This window comes from Cyrtonyx montezumae, unplaced genomic scaffold, assembly GCF_038088225.1.
Source record: "Cyrtonyx montezumae isolate F1298 unplaced genomic scaffold, pur_monq_1.0 scaffold_20, whole genome shotgun sequence".
Taxonomy (NCBI): domain Eukaryota; kingdom Metazoa; phylum Chordata; class Aves; order Galliformes; family Odontophoridae; genus Cyrtonyx; species Cyrtonyx montezumae.
Window position 1 is genome coordinate 4,201,853 of NW_027071937.1, and position 16,418 is coordinate 4,218,270.

Below are 16,418 nucleotides of genomic sequence, written 5' to 3' on the forward strand. Positions count from 1 at the left end.
GGAGATGGCTTTGCTCATGGCAGGAAAATGCTGTGCCCTTTGCAGACCTCTGGACCAGCAGAAGGTGGAGCTGGAGGAATCCAAGGTCTGCAGCAACAGTTTTACAAATATCATCACACCAGACTTCTGCAAACCTGAGTCCTAGCACTGTGAGCGCAGGCAAAGCAGGTTAACGAGTGAACTGAGCTCCAGCTTGTGAAGTCCCTCTGTGCTGCAGTGGGGGAGGAGGGATGGAAGGCATGTATGGAGGAGATTGGTGACAGTCCTTCATTCTCTGCCCACTGAAACCAGTGCAGTGACAGCTCCGTCCCCACCACATCCGTCCCTGGTGGCTGCTTTGTCTCCTGGCCTGAGGGACAGAGCTGGTGGCAGAAAGCACTTGGGATGCTAAGTGAGAACCAGAACCAGTGTGGGTAAGGACTTGAGTGCAATATTGTATGGAGGGCAATGTAAGGAGCAGCGGGAAGGATGATGCTGGTGAAGTGGGTGTCCTTCACTCTGCCAGTCCATGTTGAGGGCAGTGCTGGGGCAGCAGCCAGGGACCCATCACTGCCACTTGGAGCAGCCCTCAGGGAGGCTCTGCAAAATGTCCTCCAGGTTCTGCTTGTCAGCTCGGATCTCAGCTAAGTCGCTCTCAAAAGCCCGGATCCTCTCCTGCTGCTGCTCTGCCTCCTGCTGCAGCTGCCCCAGCTGCATGGCCAGGGCTCCTGGAGCGCTCAGCCGCAGCCGCAGCCGCTCCAGCTGCAGCTGCCCAGCACCCAGCACTGCCTCTGCCTCCATGCCCGGCTCCAGGCCACCTGGGGGAGGTGAGAGGGTGAGGGTGAGAGGCAAGAGCTGGGCAGGATGCGGCCATGCTCTGACTATCAACACGAGGTGAGTGGGAGAAAGTGGGTGCAGCACGGCGTGGAGGCAGGGCAGTGATCACAGACAAGCAAATGGGACTGTGGCTCCAGGCATGGCCTGGGCACATCTTTCTCTTACGTGTGGGTGATGATTTCCAGCCCTTAACTCAGTCTGCTCCTCTTGCAGATGCCAGGGAAGAGCACTGTCCACACACCAGGCACGAACACAAGCTCTGCACACCCCAGTTCATTCTACACAATGGCCTTCCCTGACACACGGTCCCACCAGAAGCTTTGTTGGGATCCAGAGCCACCTCTGGTGCAGGGCCTCCAGTTGAGCCTGGACAGTGCTAATCTCATGCCCACCGACACATCCTCACCCTATAACCCGCTGGCACACCCAGGGCCCCTTACCTGGAGGCACAGCCCCGGCCCCTCTCCCAGCTCTCACCCAGGCTGTGCAGCAGATCGTTCAGGGTCTCGATGTCTGCCATCAGTGAGCCCCGGGCTTCCTGCAGGCTTTTTGCCATCTTGCTCACCTCCGTCCCCACCTTGCAACACAGACAGACACCAGGATCAGGGACGGCGGTGACCCTTCTCTGGATCAGACACGGAACAGCACCAGGGCATTTCCTACTCTGTGCTGCTCCTGATGATCTTTGCTGCAGGCAAAAAGCCCCCGGACAGGACACAGCCACACAAGGGGACCTGGCTCACCTGCTCTGCCTCCTCCAGGCTCCCTCTGAGCTCCTCAGCCATGTGCTGCTGCCGGGACAGCTCCTGATGGGTCTCGTTGACATGCACAGAGAGCATCCTGGTGTGCTTGCGAGCCTGCTTGCTGCCCTGCAGCACAGCCTGGGCCCTCTGCCAGCAGACAGAGGTGGGGACAGTCACCCCAGGGGAGACCAGCTGGGGTCCTACTCCCTGCACCCCCATCCCTCTGCTCAGACCTTACTGCTCTCCCCAGCAATGTGCTCAGCCTCTCCAGCCTTCCTCCTGGCCACGCTGGAGACAGACAAGGAGTTGCCCAGCATTTTCTCTGCCTGTTTAATCTTCTTCTGGGCGTCCACCATCGTCCTGTCCCTCACATGTGCCATTCTTCTTCTCAGGGCAGCCCGGCCCTTTCGATGCCCCAGCACCTTCTTCATGCCTGTGGGGACACCCAATCTTTGGGCACTCAGTGCAGGCACCCAAGCAGTGAGCAGAAATGTTCTGCCTGGAGTCTTCTACCTTCCAAGCTGCCCAGGATGGACTCTGCACCAGAGAGTACTGCTTTCCCCTGTGAGACTGCTGAGGTGGACAGGTCATGAGCAGAGCCAGCCCGGCCCTGGAGCTGGGGATGGGAGGGCAGGAGTGAGGCTGGGGAGAGGGCAAAGAGCCACTGGAGCCCCAGCCCTGTGCCTTGTGTGGGATGCAGAAGAAGGATGCAGCCAATGTGCCCACAGCTCCAGCTGGCACAGGGCTTCCCCATCATCTGTTTTGTGGCTGAGCAGTGATTACCTGCACAAAGCCTTGAGTGCCCTGCAGGTCCTGGAGCAGCCCAGCTACCATGCTGCGGGACGCTGCGATGCTCTGCTGAGCTGCTGGCTCCTGCATCTGCACTGCCTGCTCCAGTGCTGCCACCTCCTGTGCCAAGGCCCCAGCTTGCACCAGCAGTACCTGCTGTGGGGAGAGGGCTACCAACGGCTCCAGGGGGGCACCCCCCATCACAGGAGGGAGCAGAGCAGTGCTGATGAGTACAGCATGGAATGCAAACAGGAGCTGGATGCTGCTCACCTGCCCCGGTTCAGCTGTCTGCTGAATCTTCTTGGCCATGCCTGCATTCGCCTCCTGGAGGGATGTGAGAGCTCTCCTGGCCTCTGCTGCCACATCTGCCATGCCAGCTCCCAGTTCCTCCCATGCCTGATGGATTTCCTCATACCTACATGGACAGGATACCGTGGTCACCCATGGCTAAGCAGTGCTTCAAAGCACAAATGACAGTTTTGAACATATGGAAGGAGCCTGAAACACCCCCAGCACGGAGCACCCTGTCTCTGCTTTGCAGTGCTGCAGTGCAATGGGTTTGTCAGGACTTGGTCATATCCTCAGGCCAGAGGTGAGGGAATCCATTGCCCTGCCCACTCCACTGCTGGCTCCTCACCTGGCCTCCAGCTCCTGCTGTGCCTCCTGTGCCACTTTCCCCTCCAGCAGCATCCTCAGGAGCTCATGGCTGGTGTTGGAGGCACCCAGTGCTCTCTTCACCATCACCTCCACTTGTGCTGCAGTATCCCTATGCCTGCAGGGACAATGGGACATGAGGAGGTGTTGCTGAGTCTGGCCTCTATGTGCTGGCATCGGACAGGGTCAGGCTAACATATTTTCACCAGCAACAAGAGTGAGTGTGTGCCAGGAAGGTCCCGGCACAGCGGTTGTCCCTGTGGTGCCCAACATACCCCTCTGCCAGGACCCTTGCCTCCATTGCCCAGTGGCTCCAGTTGGTAGGCTGCAGGGGGATCTCCTGGGGAATCTCCTTGCAATGCAAACAACAGCAGTGAGACCCCAATGCCATAACCACGTGAACCTGCTGCCCCAAGACAGCCACTGCTGTTGGGAGCCCGCACCGTGGCAGCCAGAGTGTCAGCAGCATGCAGGATCTCCCGCTGTGCTGACTGCAGAACAGCCCCAATCTCTGACAACAGCGTGCAGGTCTTGGAGGGTTCGTGGCTGGAGCAGCCACTAGCCCTGATGGCATTGCTGAGACGGCTCCCTGCACTGCTCAGCATCCCCGACAGCTGTCCCATGTGCACCGAGAGCGTGGCATGGGCACCTGTGGGCATGCAAACAGCTGCTTAGTGTAACTCCTGGCTGTGCTGGCCCCCACGGATGCTTGGGGCTGCAGAGCCCAAGGGGTGGACATTCAGCCCACGGTGATGCCCACCACCAGCTGCCCCAAAACAGCTGTGGTGTTCATCCTTCCCCACCAAAGTGTGCCAACATGCACCTGTCATTGGCTTGCAGCAGCCTGCAGTGCTCTGTGCCACTGCCCTCCCGGGCCATCCTCCCCATCTTGGTCATCCCATTGCTGACAAGGACCCCCTTGTGCCCACCCAGTCACATCACAGCACCCAGCATCCCTGCAGGGGTGACACGAGGCTTTCTGTTCTCCAGCCCCAGTGGGGAAGCCTCATACCTTGCAGGAGGTGTTGTGTGCTCAGCCCATCTCCCCGGCTTGCATCTCCCATCACAGGGGGCTGCCCCAGGTGGAGCTCACAGCCCGGTGCTTGCAGCCATTCCTCCACCTCCTGCAGCTTCACCCTGAGCCGCTCCGCCTGCAGGCGAGACACGGGAGCATGGCAACGCGGCATGGGGCTGGAGCTCCCCACCACCTCGGCAGGGCATGGTGCATACCCCATCCTTCACCAGCCCATAGCAGCTGGGACACGGCTGGCAGCTGGAGCTCGGTGGGTCAGGGAAGAAGTTGGCCTGGCACTGGTCGCACTTGTAGCCCACAAAGCCGGGGCGGCAGAGGCAGGTGCTGTTCTCGTGGCACTGCGCACTGGTGGAGCCCAGCGGGGAGCAGTTGCATGCTGCGATGGTAAGTTGTCACAAAAAGTTGTCACACCACAGCTGCCAACCCCGTGCTTAGGGCCGAGCCGTCCTCCCCAGTACCTCGGCAGCCCCTGGCTGAGAAGCCGAAGAAGCCGTGCTCGCATCTGTCGCAGCGCAGCCCTGTGACACCTGGATGGCAGGAGCACTGCCCCGTCACCGCGTGGCACCCACTGTCCCGGGACCCCATGGGGTGGCACTCACAGCTGTGCACCAAGGAGCAGAGAACACAATGAGCAGGCTCCAAGGAGCGAGGCACAGAGCGTGCCCACCGTGCCCCACGCACCTCTTGCAGCCCACGGCAGGCTGCAGCCCGTAGTAGCCGTGTTGGCACAGCCCACAGGTTCTGCCCAGCACGTGGGGGAGGCAGTGGCACTGCCCCGTGCCCGGATCACAGCCCTCCAGCCCCAGAGCTGAGCCGTCAGGGTTGCAGTTGCATGCTATGGAGACAGAATGCTGCTTGCATCCCAACATGGAGCAGTGCAGAGAGGGGACAGAAGCCCATTGCTGAGCTCTCGTGGCTAACACAGCCCTTAAACCCAGCGGGCATCCCCTCTGCCCACCCCATGGGAGGGTCTGGGCTGGGGAGGGGGCAGCAGGGCCGGCCCTGGTCATACGTACGCGCACACTTCCCAGTGGGGCTGGGGGCCAGTGCATCCCCATAGAACCCCGGCCGACACTGGTGGCACTGCTCTCCCGTTGTGTTGTGCAGGCAGCGCAAGCAGCGCCCAGATACGGAGTCACAGTTCCCCACGGCATTGGGGTCCACGTTCCCGTGACACTGACAGGGGACGCAGGGACGCACGGGACCCCTCTGCCCCAAGGGGTCGCCAAAAAACCCATCATCGCACAGCTCGCAGCGCTTCCCTACGAAGCAAAAAACGTGTGCAGGGGGGTCCAGCTGCATCGCAGTCCCCTCCCCACGTCTCAAGCTCACCTCTCTGCCCCAGGGGGCAGTGGGTGCACACCACCTCCCCGGTGCCGGGCAGTTGGGTGCAGGGCAAGCTGCCGGGGCACGGGCACGGCTTGCAGTCATCAGTGTGCCCGGTGAAGGGGTTGCCATAAAACCCGGGGCTGCAGCGCTCGCAGAAGGGACCCTCTGTGTTGTGCAAGCAGCGGCAGTGCCCTGCACGGTGAGAAATAGAGATGTGGAGCCAGGAGGGATATGCAGCTCCAGCCAAGGTGTGACGCTGTTTGCGTGTTCCCAACGCAGCCAGTCACACTTCCCCCCTCCCCTTGCCCAGCTCTTGCTTGGAGGAGGAGGAGGACGTTGTGCAGGGGTGAGGTGGATGCAGGCAGCCCCGGCACTGTGCCCCAAGTCTGCCGGCGCCTGCAGTAATGGACAACACATTTCCCAGCGCCGAGCTGCCACGCTCTCAGCCTGGGATGGAAAACACAAGCGGGCGGCCGTGACCCAGCGGGGAGCGAGCGTCTCCTCCAGCCGAGCTGGTGAGTCACGGCTGCCCGCAGTCAGCTGGGAGCTGGAGGAGGAGGAAGGATGCTCAAGGACCCCCTCCTCCACGCAGACACTGAATGGAGAGGGAGAAGGATGGGGTCAGGTGAAAGCAGGCAGGTTGTGTGGGGGGGGAATGGGCGTGTTTCCCCACATTTAGGCAGAGACAGGCAATGGCAAGCAAAGGAAAAGCAGGTGGCAGAAAGGAGGGAAAAATAAAAAAGTGGAAGAAAACAGTGCAGGGGCCAGGACATCAAAGCTCAGTCCTAGTTCCCAGGGCTCAGCCCCTCCTGGAGAGATGCAGGCTGTCTGCAGCCCGGTGTTGTATGTTGCTGGCAGAGCAGAGGCACACACTGAGCAAAACGCTTCTTCCAGCCCTTCCCATCCTGCCCATAAAGTTTTGTTCCTTTCCACATGCTCGGGCCAGGGGCCCCATCTGGGTACTTCACGCATCACCTCATCTCCATCTCTTCTCCCGGCCTGTGCTGTTGCTTGCTGCAGGGATGCACGGGGAGCCAGGCAAAAACTCCAAAGTCTCTGCTCTGCGTTCCCTGACCAGGATGACTTCCAGCATTCCTCAGAATAAGCAAAGACATGGATGTGCTCCCCATGCACACCCTGATCAGGCAAGCAGAGGGACCGGGTGCACACCTGAGAGCGGCTCGCAGTCCCCATGCTGATTGCAGGCGCAGGGCACGCAGGTGACAAAGGGACCACCGAAGGGGACGTCCCGCTTAAAGCCAGGTGCACAGGACTGGCAGAAGGACCCGGTGTAGCCGAGGGGGCATGTGCACTCCTCCACCCATCCTGCCCGTGTGCCTGCACCGCGGCGAGCTGATGTGAGCTGCACCTGGCTCAGCCACAGCCTGCCTGCAAAAGGGGAAGAGCACAGCGGGGATGGGCTTGCACAGTGGCCTCAGCTCCTTTCTGCCTGGAAATGCTCCATAAAGCACAGGTTTAACTGCTGCTCCCCTGCCCCCAGCCCTACGGGACACTGCCTGCAGCCACCCACCTGGCCCAGGGCCGTGGCTCACACTGAGGCGAAGGGCGGTGAGGTTGGAGAGCAGGCGCTGGAAGCTGAAGGCTGACAGCAAAGGCTCTGTGCCCTCCTCTGCCTCATGCAGCCTGTTGGGAGAGAAGGATGGGAGGAAGGCTTCAGTTCAGCTACACAACAGTTCAGCTCCTCAACAGTGTCCCGGGTGCACGGTGCAACCTATGGCACCCCTGGCACAGGGCTTTGGTGTCCCAAAATCACTCCAAAGAGCACCACGGCACACCTGAAGGTGACAGCCTGCTTCCCATCCTGTGCCTGGCTCTCGCAGCTGGACATGGTGACCTCCAGCCCCTCACCCTCTAGCACCAGCTGGACTCCAAGCAGAGACAACCCATTCTCTGCCCTGGTTCCGTTCCCCTCTGCTCCCAGCAGGAGGGACAGGGTTTGCCCGTAGCTGAGACGCTGGTCCTGCAGAAACTTCTCTGCAGAAGAAAAGGGGAAGAAAATCTAAAGGATGTGGAGGTACAACTCTTCTGGAGCCTCTGGTCCCAGTTTAGCAGTGGGATGTCACCCACTGCAGAGCAGACCCCAGAAGCTCAGCACATACCCGGGGCACGGAGGTCCAGTGGCTCTTCCTTGTCCCACTCAGCGCTGATCTCCCCATCAACCCAGTGCAGAGGCACTGCCACGGCCCCCACAGCTGCAGCCCAGTCCTCCAGCCCTATGTGACAGCACAAAGGGGGGCAGTGAGCCCCCCCCATGCTCCCAGCACCCTCAGTGCTGCTTTTGGGGCTCCATGTCTGTCTGTGAGCCCCTCTGGTCTCTTTCCAGGAGCCAGCACTCTGCAGCACCGCCCTTCACCCAGCTCTGTGCTCTCAACAGTGAGAGCTGCCTCCCTCACCCCCTCCTCATCTGTTTATTTTCTTAGATTTGGAGGAAGTTGTTATCTTTAAACTTTTGCTCCCCTGCCTGTGCTGCAGCACCGTGGGCTGGAATGTGCAGGAAGCACAGCAAGGGACGGGGTGTAATTGCATTATGGTGGTTTCCTTTGGAAATTGGTGAAACTCTCCCCCGCTCTCAACTGTTATTTATTTCTTCCAGCCCTGCATGCCCTCCCTAAAGGAGCGGTCCCAAACTGGCGAGACCACAGGAAGGAAGGGGGAAAGACACTGCATGAAGCCTGGTTTCCTTTCAAGGCTGCTCAAAACAGGACAGCAATTGGCAGAGGGCTTTAAATGCCAGCAGGATAAATGCTGGCTGAGTGCATTCAGCTCCATCTGCATCCCTGTTTGCAGGCAATGCAGAGCCAGACATGGGTACCCCACGTGGCTATGGGTGCCCGTACCCACAGTGGGTGCCCGTACCATGCCCCTGCTGCACGGCAGATGGCATGCTTTCCCGGAGCATCCCACATCCACACATGTCCTTGGATGCCAATGGGGAGATCCCCCAGCCCACCTCCTGCCCAGCCCAAGTCTGGCTACAGGTAGGAAGAGGAGGGGATAAGGGGGAGAATTTCCCTCCATCCTTTTCGTTTGTAACTTTCTGACCCCTTTTTTTTTGTAGTGTTCTGGCAGTCCTTGGTGTGCTCAACCCTGCAGTCCTACCCAAACCATAGACAGAACACAGAAGGAGGGAGGGATGCCCTGATAAAGAGCCTGCCCCTCTTGGGCATGGGGACAAAAACAGAGATCTGACAGCATAATAGAAAAAAGATAGATAAATTCCCTTCCAACCATCAGCACCAGCTACTCCCAGAGCAAGGTACCCAGCCCCAAAGTGGAGGCATGCTCAGCCCCAAGTGGGAGGGGTGCTCAGACCCAACCAGAAGATGCTCAGCCCCAGCCTTGCCTAACCTCCCATGTTTCCTCCCGTATCTTCCACCTCACCCAGGGCCAGGAATTCCATACCTTCCCTGAAGTCAGAATGGATGTGGGTCACCTCGTAGCCATCTGCAGCCGTGCAGACAGAGGAGTGGCCATAGCAAAAACAGCTGGTGCAGCCAGTGGGGTTGTGGGGCTGCAGGTTGAACCATCCAGGCTGGCACCTGGTGTGGGCATGAAACAAGAGCACATAGCATAGGGAAGGTGCAGCTGCAGGAAACCTCAGTGGCATCCCAGGGACTGATTCTGGGCTGGAAAGGAGCCATGGCCCCACTGACATCCTGCGATGCTTACCTGTTGCATAGCTGCCCCTCCACCCTCTCCTTGCAGGTGCAATGGCCCGTGTTGGGGTCACAGGAGCCCACACTGCCCACAGGGTCACAGTCGCAGGGTCTGATCGGGACAAGATGTGGGTATGGGATAAGCCCCGTTCCCATCCCGTGCCCCACCATGGCCAGGGCCCCCCTCACCTGCAGCCGCCCTCGCTCAGGCTGTGGTACCCATCCTTGCAGCGCTCACACTTCCAGCCTGTCACGTTGGCTTTGCAGGTACAGGTCCCCGAGCTGTCACACTGGGGCTGCAGGGAACCTGCAGGGACATGGCCAACCTGTGCCACCCATAGCCAAGGAGCAGGCGACAGGGGGACCTTGTGCTCAAGACCAGAGCCAGAAAATGTGCCAAGGTGAGGAGCCCACCCTAAGCATGGCGAACCCAACCCCCTATATGAACCTTTTCCAAAATCCCAAAAGGAGAGCTTGGCAAGGTGCAGGAGCCTGATAGCACAACCCGAGGTTGGGGAACACGGGAGCAAGCCCTCCCCTCCCTCCCACGCCCCACACACCTGCGGGGTGGCAGTGGCAGGGCTGGCAGGCAGCCCGCTGCTCCCAGCGGTAGTGGTTCTCCCGGCACTGCTCGCAGTGGGGCCCGGCCGTGCCGTCGCGGCAGCTGCGGCAGTGCCCCCCGTGCCCGGTGCGGCGGAACAGCTCCGCGTCGTAGAAGCATTCCTCTGAGCGGCCGCTGCAGTTGCAAGCTAAGGGGAAGCAGGAGGGCTGGTTGGGGTTGTGGGGCTCAGAGGAGGGTGTATGGGAACTGCTGAATCGTTGCCTGAACTGCTGATCGATCACCTGAGGTGAGCACCAAGTCAGCCATAGGAGTGCAGGTGAAGGCAATGCACCTGGGTGACCAGAAGGGGTGGAGTCTGACTTCACCTCTCCTAGACTCCATTTAAGGGCTGACTGACACTGGGGAAAGGTCTATTTCTGGAGATTGCTCCTCTGTAGTTTCCTAGTGTGAGTCTAGGACATGGGTGAGTACTTCTCTTAATTTCAATTGTCCCTTTTCCATTTCAATAATCTTTCTCATTGCACCATCTATAAAATACCTCCGATAACAATACCACTTAGTATTATTCATTTTGTTAACCTTACAGAGGGCCCTTGGGGTGATGCTGGGGATGGGGATCATGGGGTGCTCCCCAGCTGGAGCAGCCTTGCTGGATGTGCTCACCACTACCACGTCCCCAAAGCGGGTGCTACTCACGGAGACACTCATTGGCAGCCTCAGCAGTGCCACGTGCCCAGGGCCGGTCCTGGTAGAAGGGCTGGCAGTACTGGCAGTCAGTGCCAGCCGTGTTGTGCTGGCACACACACACCAGCTGTCCTGCCTCATCTGGCGCGCACTCACTGGCGTGACCATTGCATTTACACCTGCAGGAAACCCAGGCTGCTCTGAGTGCTGCTGAGTGGGGATGGTGCCCACGTTGCTGTGCTGGGGTGGCCACATCCCTGAGGCAATCCCATCTGGGAGGTCACACGCTGAGGGTGGCCCATGCAAAGTGCTAAGCAGCTCCAGCTGCTCCCACCCAGGGGGTTAGACAGCAAAGGGGGTTTCTGGAGCACACCCAGCTCTTGTGCCTAGAGGCAGGCAGCTCTCAGCGGGGCAGAGTGTAATGTCTTGTGGCTGGTTTTCTATCTCCCTGCCTGGGGAAGGGTGTAGCACAACCCTAGAACAGCACTGCTGACGTCTCTGCCCCACATCAGCTCTCAGCCTCACCTGGGGGCTGCTTCTGGGGCTGCAGCTGTGGTGACCCCACCACCAGCGTTTGTGTCCCATTTGGGTGCTTTGCCCCTCAAAATGCCATTCAAGCTCTGGAGCTGTCCCAAGCCCCACGCGTGTTCCCAGGACCCTCCCTACAGCCCTCACCTGCCGCCAACAGAGAAGTCAGAGATGGCATAGTAGTATGACTGCAGCACCTTGGGGTCCTTGAAGATGTCATCCCCAAAGGTATTGAGGCGGTTCAGGGAGATGAGCAGGTCGGTGACAGTCACCCACTCCTGCAGGGGATGTGGGGAATGTGCCCAACCTCCTCTTCTGGAGGAGAATTTATTCCTATTATCCCAGCCCCTTCCCTCCAGTCCCAGGGCTCCATGTTGCCACCCCTCTCCCACCCCACTGGCACCTGCAGCTTGGGACTCCCGTCAAAATTGTAGGCACTGGGTCGGCCCTCGAGGGTGGAGAAAGCCACGTTGCCACCGCTCAGCGGGGAGATGTCGCTGAACTCATCGGTGCAGAAGGCCACCTGCTCATCCTCACCTGGCCGCAGGTACTGCCTCTGCTGCTTCCTGTAGGTCTTAGAATCAAAGAGTCATAGAATCACTGAGGTTGGAGACCCCAAAGGTCCTCAAGTCCAACCCCAACCCATCCCACCATGCCCTCAGTACCACATCTCCGTTGTTCTGGAACACCCCCAGGGGCAGTGACTCCACCACTCCCTGGGCATCCCATACCAACTCCTGACTGCTCTTTCAGAGAAGGAATTTTTCCTAATATCCAACCTTCTCACAGGACGCGCTGTAGAACTGGAAGGGCACCCAGGGGCCGTCGGCGTGGCTGCGCTTGTAAATGGCGAAGCTCTCGGGGCGGCTGGTGTGGAACTTCAGGCGCACGTAGGTGATCTCGTAGGACTTTCCTGTGGACACAGCCACCATGATGTCTTCTTCTCCCATTCCAGTTGGGACAATGGCCAACAATAGCACCGGGGACAGAATCATCCCTGCGCGGCATCCTGCGTGGCTGCTGCCGTTTTACCAGGGTAGGTCAAATTTGCCATCCATCCATCTGGAAACTACACCTCAAACCCTACCCAGTGCCAAACCAGCTCTTCACTGCATCATCAGGGTCATTGCATGGAGGCAACGTATGGGCCAGGAGCTGGTGCAAAGCCAGGGGCTGAGCAGCAGCTGGGAACAATCAGGTCTTGGTGCTCATCATCATCCCCCCGTGCAATGGGAGGTGGATGGAGAGGCAGTGGTTCAAGGGCAGTCCCTTTCCAGAGAGCTGCACGCCAGGACCCGGCCTTACTGCTGCCTCTGTTGGGCTGAAGACAAACAGAGGACATCGATCCCTGGGGCGGCCAACACAGCTCTGAAATAGCTTGAAAGGATTGCCAAAAAAAAGAGAGGGAAACTACACCAAAGTGAACATCAGAACTGCCTAATTGCCACAGATGAAGGACCGGCTCAAAGAGCGGATTGCTCCATCGCAGCACCGCTCCTGACTGCGCAAAACAATTAGCTGCGAGGTTTTGGCTTTATTTGAAAAGATAATGAGTTGGGAATGTTTGAGGGGTTATTCCGGGACTAGGAAAACAAGCCTTTAATTGGGCCCATATGAATACTGTCGCATATGTGCCGCGACTTTGCTGCAGGGGAGCTGAGCCAGCCCAGCTACCGGCACTGGGGACGTGGGGACTGGGCCAACCGTGCTGAGGTGACCGTGGCTGGGAAGGTGCAGTGACAGCACGGCAGGGCTGCTCCAGGGTTACCTCTCCCCAAAGCCCCCAGGACCTGGCTGCACCGATGTTGGTGGGATGTCCTTGTCCCAGCCCCGCAGGCGCCCGTTCCCAGACAGTGCTGCCCCGGGGGACCCTTGGCCAAGCAGAGGGGTCAGGAGAGGGCTGGAGCCGGGAGCTGTGTCAATAAACAGCCCCCACCCCAGGGGACCCTGCTGCAAGGAGGAGGGCAGGGGGCCCACGCGGGGGCTGCAGCTCAGGCAGAGAAAGCACGCTGCGGTTATCCTGAGTGGTGTGTGCTTCTTTTCCAGACAGACCCTTTCGTCAGCCAAGCTGCGTTCTCTTCCTCCAAAGAAACCCAAAGCACAGCCCATGGTGTCTCCCTGGCAGGGTGCAGGGCTGGCATACTGCAGGGTGGGGACACCATGGGACAGGGACGTGGGCAGTGATGGTGACCAAGACTCCCAGCTCCCCAGGGATCTCCGGTGCCTTTTGCCTTTGCAAACGTGTGTGTACTTTGGGTGCAACAGTGCTCAGGATTAGTGATCCTATCCGAGTCCCACACACAGCAATGCACAGCTGAAGCCTTGTGGACAAGTGAGATTCAATGGAGGATAATCTAATTAATGCCAATCAACAGCATACAGGTGAGCACAGGACTTGTCCAGCTCATCCAACAACCTATTTAACAAGCTCCCAGGCTGCTCCCCTACACAGTCTCATGATGGGGGCTCAACATGTGGGTCACAGACCCATCACTGCGGGTGTGGGTGCAAGGACTCATTTGGGGCCATGTCTCAGGGGGCTGTGGGATTGGGCTCAGCACCAACATTTGGGTTTTTCCTCCATAACCCGAGTGTGAGCATTAAAACTTTAAAAATTGTCTGCGGCCAGAGCTGAGAACGGGGCCCAGAGGCGATGGAAAAGGTCAGGCAGCGACGTGCCAGGCACATTTTAGTGTTGCAAGATATATGGGGCACACAGGAACAAGAAAGCCCGGGTACACGTGCAGAAGGATGCACTGGCTCAGGAGGGGATGCAGGGAGCTCTGTGCCACATTACAGCCTTGAATGGGACTGCTCCAGCATCGCTTCTCGTGTGCAGGGGGAGCCCGGAGCAGACGTCCGCCCGCTCGCAGGGGGCTGGGAACGCGGTGACCCCGCAGGGCACACACTGACCCACTGCCTGCCTGTGCCGCAGCCCCACACTGCCCCCCCTGCAGCACACCGACGGCGGAAGACAGCGGAGAACCAAGGTTTTATAGTGCTGGCCAATAGCCAAGATAGTTTAGATGGCAGCAAAACGCGGGGGAAAAAAAAAAAGAAAGGCCCTTTTTAACATGCTAGGCATGATCCCACAGGGTTTACGCACCCTGCAAGCACAGTATTTAAAACAGAGGGTCGGCTCGCAGCTGGGGAACCCTGCCAGGGCTGCACAGCATTTACAGAGCTGTGAGTCCCCTCAAATGTTCATGGCATCCTCAGCACTGCGTGGGGGTGAATGGGCTCTGCGCCCGCTCTGCAAGCCCACATCAGCTTTGCAAAGAGGAACTGGGGAGCACGCAGCGCTCGTGCACCGCTGCCCTCTCCTCACAACGGGACCAGGAGATGCTCTTAGCAATGAGCTCCCACAAAAAGCACCTCCCTCCTTGCACCCCAAAGCCTGCACCGGGGCACGAGGCACCCCGCTTTGAACCCAGCTCTCCCCTCACCCACACCTACCCAGGTGGAGCGTGATGTTGACGGAGTTGGGGTGCTGGACGCCGAAGGCCATGGACTGGCTCTGCCACCAGGTGCTGTCCTCCTGGCTGTGGAAGTCGGTGAGGGAAGAGGCGTTGTGGTGCAGCAGCGGGTCGGCAGCGTCGCAGCGCTGGCACAGCTGGCTGGCATCGCGTGCACCCATCTGCAGGCAGTAGTCCTCGGGTGGAGACCCACACGTGTTGGTGGCCAGCGGGACGCGGCCGAAAGCGGCGTTCTCGAAGACGGGCATGCAGCGGCGGGGCTGACCCCGGGGGTCGTAGCAGGGGGACGAGCCCACGGTGGCCAGCATTAGTCCCAGCAGGGCCAGCATCCTGAGCCGAGCCATGGCGGGGTTCGGCTCGCTGCGCACTGAGCCTCCTCCAGCCGGCACGGTGCGATGGGATGCGATGCAATGGGATGGGATGGGATGGGACAGGCCCCCAGCCCGGCACCTCCTCTCGCTTTGAGGTCCATCTGCTGGATGCTGCTGGGAATGTCAAACGCTCTGTGCACAGCGCTGACAGTAGGGCTGGAGCTCCCCACAAGGCCACTCTGAGCCCCACGGGTGGGGCTGGGCAGGCTGTGACCCCCCCAGCTGGTGCCTCCCAGTCCCCTCGCTTGAGGGATGGGTGGGTTGGGTCTATGGTTGCTGGGCATCTCTATTTCTCAGCACCAGGGATGAGCACATACCGATTCCCTTCCCACCTGTTTGTTTTTCCCTCAAATTCATGGGGGCTGCTGATTTTCTCACAGCCTGAAAAGCAAGGAGAAAATGAAAAGATTTGAAGCACCACTCCAATGCCCTTTTCTCCTCCCATCCCATAGATCCCACTGCTCTTCCCTTTCACCAGCCTGCCCAGGACACAGCTCTATGACCCTCTACACCAGCACCCGCAAGTGGGGATCCCATCCTTGATCTGCCATGGGGATCCAAAATGCGTCTGCATGGGTGGGGAAACTGTACCCCTTTTGGTCCTCAAAGCCCTTCAGCAGAGGATGCTCATGGCAGGCAGTCTGTGCCAGGACCATGGCACCCTTCAGGCTGTGTGCTCAGACACACACAGACAGGAGAGCAATGGCAAAGGGACCAAAGGGAGTGGTGCCATGCCTCATCCTTCCCACCAGCCCCACTCTGCAGTGTTGTCTTTGCAGAATTTGGGTGAATGGAGGAGCTCCACTTCTCCCCATGCTCCACTAAACTGTGCTGCCCACAGAAACCCAGAAAACTTAGCCCTCATCTATAATTTAAACTCCCTTCCTCTCCCTTCTCCTCTTATTTATTTTATTCTCTTCTGTGCACAGTGCTGGGAGAAAGCACCGGAGGGAAGCTGTGAATCAGAGGTCCTCGGCAGCGGCTCCCGCAGCAGCGCCGCTTCAAAGCCCCATTACCATATATTGACCCAGCACTGACAGCCTGATCAGCTCCACTGGGAACGGCCAATTTCCCAGTGCCAAGAGCTGAGCTCCATCTGCCTGGGAGCCAGCAGCCAGTGGCAAAGGTTTGGGGGGAAAGAGGAGGGTTTCCAGATCAGTATTCACCCCTAGATTCTCCGCGGCCAGTTTCAAGGTGGGGTCCTGCGTGGATGAGGATTGTTGGCTGTTTTGCTGCCTTGCACTAACAGGTTGGCCACCTCCAAGAGGACCCTTGGGCTTTGCAGGCACCCAGGAGATGATTTCCCCAGTCACCCATCCCCTCCTGCAGAGGGGTATAGGACGGAGTGTGATGGTGCAGCCACGGCTGGGGTCAGCTCCTGGGATGCATGAATCTGAGAACAGACCCATGGCAGTCTGTGAGACCATCACACAAGGCATCACACATTCCTGTATTCTTATATGTCCAAATACATCCAAATATTTCTTGCATCCAGACCCAAATCACTCCCTTTTCTCAGAGAACAAGATGCTGGAGGCATCTTTCCTTCCCATTCTGCACAGTGAGTTTGAACAAGAGCTCTCATGTCACCTCACCATGGGCAAGCATCACCTCAGCAAAAACAGCTCAAGTTGGTGATGGGAATGCCCCACTCTTCAGGACATGAAAGAGCTGGAACAAGAGAATCCAAAGAGCCACCAGAGCTTGTGTTTGTCCCGGTCTCCCCAGTGCAGCAGGACACAATCTGTGCACGCAG

At 59.0% G+C, this 16,418-nt stretch overlaps 1 protein-coding gene across 1 annotated transcript; it reads right to left on the reverse strand.

The window, feature by feature from the left end:
* Window positions 1-446: 446 nt before the first annotated feature.
* LAMC3 (laminin subunit gamma 3) lies at window positions 447-14,650 on the reverse strand. Its single transcript, XM_065737402.1, has 29 exons — window positions 14,272-14,650; window positions 11,595-11,728; window positions 11,219-11,389; window positions 10,963-11,093; window positions 10,300-10,466; window positions 9,602-9,790; window positions 9,231-9,348; window positions 9,055-9,153; window positions 8,788-8,924; window positions 7,485-7,598; window positions 7,161-7,359; window positions 6,896-7,008; window positions 6,535-6,753; window positions 5,368-5,556; window positions 5,052-5,297; window positions 4,717-4,870; window positions 4,494-4,636; window positions 4,233-4,411; window positions 4,015-4,153; window positions 3,446-3,651; window positions 3,278-3,354; window positions 2,986-3,120; window positions 2,619-2,763; window positions 2,343-2,504; window positions 2,073-2,175; window positions 1,793-1,992; window positions 1,560-1,706; window positions 1,294-1,393; window positions 447-797 (listed from the first exon to the last, which is right to left on the reverse strand). The coding sequence occupies exons 1-29, from the start codon at window positions 14,633-14,635 to the stop codon at window positions 547-549; spliced, it is 4,731 nt and encodes a 1,576-aa protein (XP_065593474.1). The 5' UTR covers window positions 14,636-14,650; the 3' UTR covers window positions 447-546.
* Between the last annotated feature and the right edge of the window lie 1,768 nt (window positions 14,651-16,418).

Excerpts from the sequence above, each read along its gene's own strand:
- LAMC3 (XM_065737402.1), bottom strand. The coding sequence starts at position 14,635 with ATGGCTCGGCTCAGGATGCTGGCCCTGCTGGGACTAATGCTGGCCACC. Across the intron at positions 8,925-9,054 it reads GAGGGGCAGCTATGCAACAG|GTGCCAGCCTGGATGGTTCA; the intron begins GTAAGCATCGCA and ends TGCCCACACCAG. Across the intron at positions 7,599-8,787 it reads CCATTCTGACTTCAGGGAAG|GGCTGGAGGACTGGGCTGCA; the intron begins GTATGGAATTCC and ends GCTGTCACATAG.